This window comes from Egretta garzetta, unplaced genomic scaffold, assembly GCF_000687185.1.
Source record: "Egretta garzetta isolate BGI_Z169 unplaced genomic scaffold, ASM68718v1 scaffold858, whole genome shotgun sequence".
In the NCBI taxonomy this organism is placed as follows: Eukaryota; Metazoa; Chordata; class Aves; order Pelecaniformes; family Ardeidae; genus Egretta; species Egretta garzetta.
This window is the reverse complement of record NW_009260590.1, coordinates 357111-368181: the sequence shown is the minus strand read 5'-3', so window position 1 is coordinate 368181 and position 11071 is coordinate 357111. Positions and strand designations below refer to the sequence as shown.

The 11071-nt window shown below is 45.9% G+C and overlaps 1 protein-coding gene across 1 annotated transcript in view; it reads right to left on the bottom strand.

Annotated features, from left to right (window-relative positions):
* Positions 1–11071, bottom strand: part of LOC104131459 (protein kinase C eta type) — a gene marked incomplete at its 3' end in the record, with an annotated part of 143989 nt that overhangs the window by 18581 nt on the left and 114337 nt on the right. The window contains exon 5 of the mRNA XM_035900171.1: positions 8389–8452. Within this exon, the coding sequence (XP_035756064.1) occupies positions 8389–8452 (64 nt within the window). The remainder of the gene's footprint in view (positions 1–8388; positions 8453–11071) is intronic.

Below are 11071 nucleotides of genomic sequence, written 5' to 3'. Positions count from 1 at the left end.
AAAAAAAAAAAAAAAAAAAAAAGTTGTGGTTTTGTTTGCATTTTTTTTCTCTAGTTTCTGCTACAGATTTACAGGGTCACCCTAAGTAAACTACTGGGGTTTTCGGACAGGCGTTCACCTATTTCAGCAGTCAAGTACCGTGCAAATTGTGGTCTAGGGGAATTCAGGCCCAGCCACAATGCGTGCTGGTGTGTGGGGCACACCCCTTTCATCCCAGCCCAGGGCATCACCCGGGTGGCCCTTGACAGCAATGGGTGGGGAGGGAGATGGCCATGGCAGAGCATCCCCCAGCGCAGGGCGCAGCAGCCGGGGACAGGGCTGCCGTCATCACCCCTGGCCACAGGATCATGGTCCGGACCTCCAGCGGCTTCGTGCTCTGCTCCTTCCAGCCCACATTTGCCCCCCCTGTTTCACTGCAGCACAAACACCCACTCCAGTGCAGCACTGTCCTCCAAGGCCACGGAGATAGATTTAAGCTCCTCTGGGAACCATCGTCACTTCTTCCAGGAATCACATTCAAATAAAGCAAAATTCTCTGTTCCTCATTACAGCCAGGAACACTGAAATCCCAGAGCAGATTGCAAGCTTGCATATTTATATCTAGGTTTCAGAGCCCAGACAAAACACAGCCCACTGAGGAAGTAAAGTTAACCCTGACACTGCTGTTTGCTGCGTGTCTGGATTCTGGATACCAAAGCAGTTGGCACATCTTGGCAAGTCATGAATTCCTGCCAAAAAACTCTCAGCATTAGACGGACTGCAATAGCTGTGGAGCTCAAATGGATCATTTTCCAAGGAATAAAGGTGGTCTCGTGGGCACGCAGCAGGCTGGGATGCTGTTCACCTCCTGGCTCTGCGTTACAGTCCTTCCATAATGCTGAGCAAAGCATGTCATTTCCCAGGGCCTAGATCTTCCAGCAATCAGGAATAAACAGTTTTGGGGTGGGTTTTTTCCCCCTGTTTTTCCTGCAAAAATGCAGAATTTACCAAACTTGCCTTTTCTTTCTTTTTTTTTAATGGAGGAGAGGCTTATGTGAGATATGAGAGTGCCAGAGTGCAAAAATACTCAGGTTCTCTCTGCAATATTTAAATGTGAAATGCAGTACATAAAATTTGAAGGCTTCACTTGAAAAAAAAATTGCTCACACTATCCTCCCACCATAAACAGTAACAATCATTTATTATCTCCAAGTTCATCCACTTTGTCTAACTTCCAAGGCTGGGCTGTCTCCCATTACAGTGACCCATTCTCATGCCACTGTCAGCCTGAACAGGACAAGCGAAAGGCAGCACTCGGGAAGATGCAACACAGCCCCTTCTCCTAATGGCAACTCGTAGCCCAAAGGACACTTCTCAGAATGCCCAAAGGCTCTTCCCTGTGAAAAGGATCGCCAAGAGGTTATTCATGGTCTCTCTGACTTTGAAATTCTCTCCTGATATCTACAGTGTTGCTGAGAAGCTTTGACATCCTTGTGCTTAACTCATGGAGACTTCATGACAAGGATAGAGCTGCTCTTGCTCCCGTTGCCTTGGCTGACCCAACTCTGCTGGAACGCAGGGTTGCAGAGTCTGACCTCCAGGAGAGCAATACCTGCTCAGGGGTTTAAGATCAGCTTTTGGAATTGCCTTTTACTTTTTAACCTGACTGATCTTTCAGCAAGGTTGAGGATCCAGTGAAGTCCACTTGCCTCCCACGCAGAGATGCACAGCATCTGTGGACGACATTCCTAGTGTCTGCAAGGGCTCAGTCTTCTCCAGAGTACACCTAGGGTGGATTTTTTCGCCCATGGGACTTGACATTGTTCTGACCCACTTCCATCTGGGAATGCAGAGTTGAGCCAATATGGAGTGCACAGGCAAATCCCTTGGTAGCAGCTTGCACATATATGACAAGTGTAAAACATTGCAAAGAGTGTAGGCACTGGAAAAAAATACAGGTGTATAGAAAAAGGCATGTCCTGCTGCTCTCTGCCACGTACGACTTTGGGCTACACATTAAAGACCTCCATGTTCTCAGACTGTGAACAAAAGATAGCAAAACTTTCTTTATCCTACCCTGCACTGACATTGCCTACTTAGATCAGGAGGTTCTCTGGACATTGTCTACTACATTCCTTAAAATTCTCTTGCTTGGGCTAGAAACCCAAAACAGAAGAGTGGCCCAACTAGCCAGGGGCTGAGAACAGGGTGTTGTTCATTCCTGGTTCCTAGTTTCCAATAACGAGTCCCTTGACTATAAAAAATAAGCTGAAAACAGTCATTATTGCAGCTTACAGAGGACTAGTAAACATCTTTTTTCCTCCCTTTTCTCCAAGAAGCTAATAACGTTATCTGCGACAGAGGTTTTGTGCGGAGGAGCTACCTCACCGTACAGAGCAAGGACCTTCTTAACACAATGCCTGTATGCCATCTGAGACTTTAAGGCTGCAGATCTTTACTGGTGCCTGTCAGAGGAAATGCTATTTCTCTTAAGACAAAAACCACTTCATGTTAGGAAAATGTATTCTAAGAAAAAAGACAGCAAAAGCCTAAGAGTCTTCGTGCTCGAGGACAAACCATCCCAAACACATGATGTGACAGCTGCAAACTAAAGAAGCGTTTCCTGCTCTAGAGGCTTCTTTGCCACTGCAAAGCCTAACGACATTAAATATTTAGCAACGGGTGCTATATCTGCTCTACCAAGTCACTTGGCTTTTCAATATTCTCATTGTTCTATTTCTTGCCCAGAACTCAAATTTGTCTTTGTCTTTCCTGACACGGAAAGAAAAGAAACAACCATTACTTACCTCACAATTAAATTAAAACTGAACTTCAAGCCAGAATTATCACTTTGAGTGACAACATAAAAAAAAAAGCAAATTGCAAGAGTTCGAAGCACTAAAATAGAAGCACTTTATTTCCTACAGGACTTGCTTCATTCATTAATTCAGTCAAATAATTACACTGTATTAATTTCATTAGCTTTGCTCAAAATTAAAAAGAGCAAATAGCAAAAGAAGTGGCAAACTGAGGGCACAGCAATACACCCTGCGTGCAAAGCTGCAAGGGGACCCAGCTTGCTCTGGGACTCCAGTATTGCAAGGGAGCAAGGTTCGTGCCTCCTTCAGGCACATACCTGGGGCCTCTCGGTGTCCAGCTTGGCCTTACTGCAGCAAAACACCCTGACCCATGCACAGTCACCTGCTCTTGAGTATCTCTAACAACTTCTCACAGGTGTCCAGAAGCACCAACACCACAAGTAATTCACCCACACTCATTGCCAAGGCTTTTTATTTCAAATCCATCACCCCCTGCCCAAGACGAAAGTCATTCGTGGCTTGCCCTTTCACAGCTGAACCCAGTATTCAGTAGCAAGGACAGGCAAGCAATGGAGAGCAGGTCTGAGTTCACGCCACCGACGACAGCTGTGCAACACTCGATGGGGCACCCCAATAGCATCAGAGTAACTTGCTACGAACAACACAAGCCCCAAAGACAGACCCTCCTCAGGGGTACCAGGTCACCTTCAACTAGAGCCAGGAGGACCTAGATGACACCCCAGGAGAGCACAGAGAAATGGTGCTCAGGCACAACACACTGGAGAACTGCAACGGCCCCCAGTCAATGGCGTCTTCCTCCCAGGGTGCTCCCAGGTGCTTTCCAGGGGTGGTGAGGAAGAAGACCCTACTTGGAAACTGCCCACCTGGAAATGGTTATGGCCAGGGTTAGGGAAGAGGAACAACATTAGGGAGCTTTACACCCTACGCAGCACTAGCTGTTTTATAGAGCAATAAAGCAGAAGTTTTCCTTTAAAGAGGCTTAACACAGAGCTGAAATCTTGTGGATTATCTCAGAGATTGTGGCACACACATGGGTCACCAGAGGGAGGCAGGACACTCAGGTTCAGCTAAACCACAGCTCCTGTGGTCTTCAGGGCTGGGCAGAGCTGAACCACCTTCCAACAGCTACAGCTTTGCTTGGTCCCACCAGCAGCACCCTGCACCCTGCTCCCATCCCCAGCTCCTCATCTGACAACACGCCTCACCGTCCATGGATGAGGCACATCCACTGCAGACAGAACTCTCGGAGAAGCCACTTTTGTTATTTTAAAAGCAGAAAGGGGCAAGGAGACACAAAGAGAGAGATGTAAGAAAAGCTAAAGGCACCATCAGCAAAAAAACCCCAAACATATTATATCCAGAGTAAAAAGAATAAGGCAATTTTAAAAGAAATCATCATTTTGATGACTTGAAAAAAAAATATCCCATTATCAGGCAGGTTAAATAAAAAAAAAAAAACAGGAAAGATTAAATAAAATTCTTCAAGGGAGGGAAGGAGGCAGTAGGGGAAAAAAAATCAGTTCCTAAGCAATGCCTGAAGTTTGGCAGGCAGAAGTCAGCCCTCACCTTCTCTATATAACAGCCTGGAGTGGAACAGGTCAGCGAGGGAGACGGCTGGAGGACAGGGTGCTTCCCTCCACCCAGCGGGGTGCTGGGGCCACTGGGACCCAGCACTGCCAGCAGGGACACAGCCATGCTTGGAGAGGTAATCTCCTCCCGAGGTAAGGAGATTTTCATTTTAATTTTGCACCGGTTGCTTTACACAGGAAATGTCAGCTGAATGAGGGCAGTTAATATAATCAGATATAGCTTAGCACCACAACAAATACATCCAGCAGAGAAAATAAAGACAGGCAGGGATAATTTCACTAGACCTCCCTCGCTTCCTATCACTCCGTTCCTTTCTCTTCCTGAAAAATTACACATTTTTAACAGGTGAAACAGGCAGATTTCCCTGCCTCAAAACAGTAGGTTAGCACTGATGGACAGAAAAGCCATATGGGAACCTACAAACAACTAACCTCCTTCCAGCTGTACGTTTTCTATACTGCCCTCATCCTGACAGTACAGGAATGTTTTTGTTGGGCACACTGTGCCCATTGCAGCAGTGCCACCCTTTTTCCCCCATCCCCACTGTAGGTGAGGCAGAACCAAATTAAACTTTTGGTCAAAAGAACTTTTGATCAAATAAAAAAACCCCCAACCACTCGTGAAGCTAAAGAAAGTACATACTGCCAACACCACCAGGACTGCCTGTTTCGGGTAAGCTTTCTAGAACAACAAAATAATTCAGTCTCAGGTCAACCTAACACCTCAGGGTTTTTTGTTTGCTTGGTTTGGGGTGTTTTTTTCTTCCTTCCTCCCCACATCCCCCCTCTCTTTCACCACTTTTGTAGCTTTTACTTTACTGGAGTTAGACGATGGTGGCCAACACCCTGAATTTGGCTGTTTCCATAAACAAAACAACCACCTTGGCATAAAACCTCTCTGAGATGAATCACATGGTGGCAGCGTGAGGACCAGCGGCAGGCACTGACCCTCCAACCTTTGCTTAGTGGAGCTCTTGGAGGCCTTTCAAGGGAAGACGCTCCCACAGTTCAGGCTGATTCCACCTCATCACCCTTTTGTCCCCACGGTCTACTGAAAGCGGTGAGGCAAGAACTGCTAAAAAAGCTTGTGGGTGGCTTGAAGAGTTGGTCTACGGACACTGCCATGTTGCTCTTTTTACCAGCTGGACTCTGGCTTTTCTTGCAGCACCACATCACCATGGCTGGATCCTTTTCAGATCTGGAACACACTTAACCATGTATAAGTCACAAGAAAATGATCAAAAGTACTGAACTTCATATTGCTTGAAACTCCACATGGGTCTATGTTCCACCTTGAGGGGGTCTAATGAGAACGGATGCTGGGTTTTCTGTGTACCCATAGACATGGCCAGCCCTCCAGGTTAGGGCAAACGAGTGGGAAGCCCCTTTTTGTGTTTCAAGTTGTGAATTAGTCTCAGACTTCTTTCCCAAAACTTAAATTTCAAATACAATTCTGAGCCTACACATTTCCAGGAAAAAATAGAATAAAACATGATGTTATAAAAGAGACCTCACCATTTCTCAGAAGGAAACCACTCCCTGACCGATGCCTCCGCTATCCAACGACTGGGAGAAGTCAGTATCTGCACTCAGGCTTGCCCTGGATTATGTCTATTCTTGGAAACTCCAAATGTGACCACACATGGACTAACTAGTCAAGAAAAGCCCCAAGAGCCACCTTTGATCTTCCTGTTTCATAAGTCCACACATCCTCAGTAACGACAGAGGAAAGAGAAATAAACTATTTCCAACATTTCCCATTCTCCTCGGAAAGCAGTAGCAGTACAAACTCTTGAGTTCTTTTTAGCAACATGCCTTAACAGCTTAGCCACCAGCGTGAGTTTGAACCACACTTTGGGTTTATGCTCAAGTCCACCACCCCTGCTTAGCCCTGCTTTAAATGGCCAAGCGTGACATGCTTGCATGTGGATACAAACCATCATGCTGGTCAGTAAGAGCCCTGTACCTTCTTGATCTCAGTACAGCTCTCTCCATCATCGACTGTATCATAGGCAATTAAAGCCAATGTCTAATGTCCTTTTCACCCCTATTGCTGCCTAAGAGCCATTGTCTTCGACCTGCAAAAAAGTCCTCCACGTCTCCCTAGCACGCTTTTGCACTCTCCCTGTTCTCTGGTTACAAATAGAAAGCTTTTCCCAGACTAACTCAAAAAAGTCATCTTCATGTCTCCCTGTCAAAGCACAGTTGTAGGGAGCACATCCCTAAAAGAGAAAAGGTAAATGATCTGTTAAAACTTTATGCATGGATAAATGTGAGAGTAGTTCCCAGACCCCAGAGTTAACGCCTGGGCGGAGTAAAACATGCATCGCTACTTGACAGATAAAGAACTGAAAGTTGGAGTGATGCTATGTGGCCTGCCCAGCTTTACATGGAAAGTGAACTTCAGTGGAGAAGTGAATTCTGGTCCTCTGCCCTGCTGCAGTGCCAGGGTGTGATACTCCTCGTCTTCTCCATCACTCCCAGACCATACATTTCCTTTGGAGTCAAAGCCAGCCAGGCTTTCTGTGCACACCTCCCTCCTAACATACCTTCTGCAAGCAGAATCACGTCCTGCCCGTGGTCCCTGGGAGTCGAGCAGCCCTAGCTGCGCACAGGGGAGGATGTCTGCGCACCCTGCCACCGCTTCCACCCCATGGGGCTGGGGGTGCTGCCGCGCAGGAGGACACCCTCTCCCTGCAAACCCTGGCTGGGCCCTCAGGCATGGCTCAGCTGATTACAGACTGGATTGGGCTCAAATGCTTTAAAAGGCCACAGCTGTCCTGCCAGGATCAGAGCACTCTTGGGGTGTAAACCACCCAAAGAAAACCAAAATCTTCACCAGCTCCAAGGATGCAGCAGCTCCCCATCAAGCAGCTGCCCATGCCCCAGCCCTCATCAGGCTGCTGGCTCAGCAAGAGTGAGACAGGTCCCCAAAAGCCTCCAAAAAAGCACAAGCTTGCATTCAAATCCACAGGGGCATCGACAGGCCTGGGCAGCCAGCGCAAGGTGCAAGCTAGGGGAACTGCAAGGCAGGAGAGCAGAGCTCCCCCAAAACCCTTGAAGCAAGCACTCCTCCAGCTCGCACCCTCCTCACATCCAAGATGGAGCACGGCAGGGTGGGCTGCCCATGCCGCAACCCCGGCACAGCCTTCATGCTGAGCAATCACCTTCTGGGGCAGGACAAGAGAAAGCATTAAAAATCCAGCTGCAAGTAACAGATAGCAAAGCAGATCCTGCCTCGATTCTTGGCTTCTGCACAGAAAGCTCCTCCCCAACAAATGCAGTTTGAGGCCGCAGCTAAAACAAGTAAGAACCTTGGTGTAGGTCTGAAGAAAATAACCTTTTTCTGAGCCCCACCCCAGATTTCCTGGGTTCCTCCAGTGGAGCTCACATCCACACTGAGAGCTGGTATCACAGTAAAGAAAAGGGAAATTAAAAACACCACACTATACAAGACAGTTACAGGAAAAAAAATCCACCCGGATACATTTTCAGGGCAGCTGTCGCACTAAAAAACTTCTAAGTTTCCTGTGCAAAGTCAACTTGGGAAACAGAAACGCACGTGAAGTAGATGGGAATCATTATGGAATAAAAATCACCCAGATCTTTTAAACATGTTCCATTTTAAACATGCTCTACATGCTCCTGAGCTTGCCCTTCAAGAGGTACCCAGCTGAAAAGTACGAGTGGCAAAACCGATCCGTTTGAAGGACAACTTCAGATAAATGAACCAGATCAAGCACAAATGGGCTCCCTGGATCTGAGATCAGACCAAGAGCAGAGCGGAGGGCAGACACGGCATAACCCGTTATGAACAGCCCCTTCCAGTTTTCCCCCATCGCTCAAGAAACCTCCAGCACACAACAGCACGTGGCCCCTGTGCAGAGCACCGTCCCCTTAGGTACTGCATGGTAACGGGCAGCAGGAGTACGCACCGGAGCCCAGCTCTTAATGGAAACAAGCCAAAATAATTCCCTTACCTTCCGTGAAGCTGCCTGTAAGAGTTATGACGACAAACACTTTGCCTTCTGGCTCCAAATCCACCTGAAAAAGTAAAGGAAACATTAGAAGATTGTTTTTCAAGGCAAAGACTCTTCTCGGGATTTTGCATGATAAATCTTGCCAACATTTGATAATATTTGAAGTTCTCTGTATATATACTCATGCACACCCTTAAAAAAAAAAAAAAATGCATGGCTCAAATTGTTCAACATTCAGGGCTCCATAAAAGACAAGGAACTTGATTACTTCTTTTTCCTAGAAGTGCTGAACAATCTCAACCTTGCTAGAGGAAAAAGAGACTAAAGAAAAAAAATATGGTTAATAGTGTTCCAAAAATAGTATTCAGATAAGCGAAGCAGGAGTACCATTAAACACATGCAATTCTCTGAAAAGATCCATACATATCTGTTTGGTGAATTATACGGATATTTCCTCCCATTGAAATCTTATCCCACTGAAATTCTTTCAGTCTCTCAAAACACCATCAGTGCTGGGGTAAACGCTGATTTCTTACATAAATCACCTTTTGGCCTTAAACCATAGAAAATCGGAAACGGTTAGTGCTGTTACCTAAGGACTTGTTGTTGTTTAATCTAAATTAGATAGAGATACAGACTATAATGTTAGGGATCAGAGATTCAATCCAAGTGTCGGTCAGCCTGTCCTTGACAGAAGGTATTTATTCTTTGGTGATTAGATTTTTCATTTTTAGTTACATTTTTAATTAAGGTCTTGCTTTTGGTTTTTTTGTTTACCAGCTAGTTTTTAGCAAAAATCACAGCTAAGGACCCCTGAAGTTTGACTCAGGCTGTCACACAGAAATCTCGCTTTAAAAAGGTTAAAATTACCAAAAAGGAGCTTCACACCTCGTGGATATCAATAATCTGTGTGGAACAGAAACTCCGAAAATAGAGCTCTCTGGAGGAATGACTAAACACGAGTGTTCAAACCCTCTCTGCTCTGGTACAGCCACTTTTCCCTGGTCTGGCAGAAATAGCAGCAAGTCTTCTACGTCAGCAGCACTGAGTTTCATCATGGGGGTGCACAGAATTTAATATACCTTGGTGTGCACATTGCAGATTAGAAAAATATTTCCTCATCCTGCAAGAAAGGATGATGAACCCATGCCCCCTCTTTTTTCTCGGGTAACACACAATGTATCCTGCCAACGCATTGTTTCCTCTCCGGGGTTAGCACGTATCACATTATTCAAATAAACCTCTAACCAGAAGCCTAAGCCCCCGCAGCAACGGTGTAGGGACCGCCACTAATCCAGACGACATTTGCCCGTGGTTTGCAAAACCCTGCCACGCACCAACCGGTCCTTTAAGTGAATAACATTAAGATAGAGGTAAAAGGGAAAGCTGAACTCTATATACCTAATGGAGGAGCCAAACGGCCGTGCTACAAACAGACAGAAAGCGTCTGCAGGGCTGTAACTGGGGGAAGAACGTGTCCAAGCCGGACTGAGTCCACAGCGTTAAGGTATGGCTGCACTTTCTGCCGGCACCTCCACTCCTAGGGATGCTGACGGCAGCTTCACCAACACGAGCCAAGGGAAAACAATCTTCTGGGCGAGTGAGGGGGAAGCAGAGGCAGCACACGACATCACCATACGTTTCCCTAGCCTGCAATTTGTTGCAGAAGCAGAGAAATTGTTTTTTAAACTACTGGGAATTTGTTAGGATGAGCAGAGCAAATATTTTCGGAGAAAGGATGAGAGAACATCCTATGCACATGACTCCAGCTACAGCCCAGAAGTGACACATCTCAATCAACAGGATACAAAACAGGGAAGCTAGAACTGCTCGGGGAAAATCCTATCAAAATGCTGATTTTATGGACGCTATATTTTCCACTTTAAAAAAAAAAAATCAATCTCACAGGGAGAATTTAAATTAAATATTTAGCTTTGACTCAATATTAATTTTTGTGTTTGCTTGGGCTGTTACTACACTGGCTTTAGGAAGCCGTGTTTGAACAGCCCTCTGCCTCCATTAACATGGAAGACATTCCCCAAATAAACTTCAACTCCAGTGATATTGTGAATCATATCTGCCTAAGCTTCAGTTCACTGGAGAGATGGGCAGCTTGGTAAGGCAGTAGTTCTTTCAAAAGTGTATAATATCTATAAAATATATACATATACAGTCACCCAAACCGATTTATGGGATATCAAGAATTCAGATTTTATGGGAAAATCCTTACTTAGGATTCCAAAATCATTCTTCAGTGCTTATCATTTTTCTGCCAGTCTCCATACACTGCAATACATTAGACTCCTGCTTTCACATGCACAAAGACGATCCTGCCTCCCTTCTTCTGACACACACAGTCTCCAGTGGGATGCGGAGCAACTCCTGCACTCCTCGTTTAGTCTTAAAAGCGAAGGCTTGTTCAAGGCACAGGCAGCTGGGCTGACACCAGGAGATGCCACAAAAGCATCACCCACTTTCAGCACAGGGCACAACCAAAAATTGGTCCGAACTCTGTGACACACCTTGCTCTCCATCACTGCAAATGTGATGCCTCTGCCCAGGGTAGCATCGTCTTACAAAACAGAAACAAAATAATTCTGAAAGCAATAGCAGGAGATTTATGAGAGTTATAAAACAATCTCTCTCCCCTCCAGACTCCAAGATGAAAGAGCAGTCAAATTCC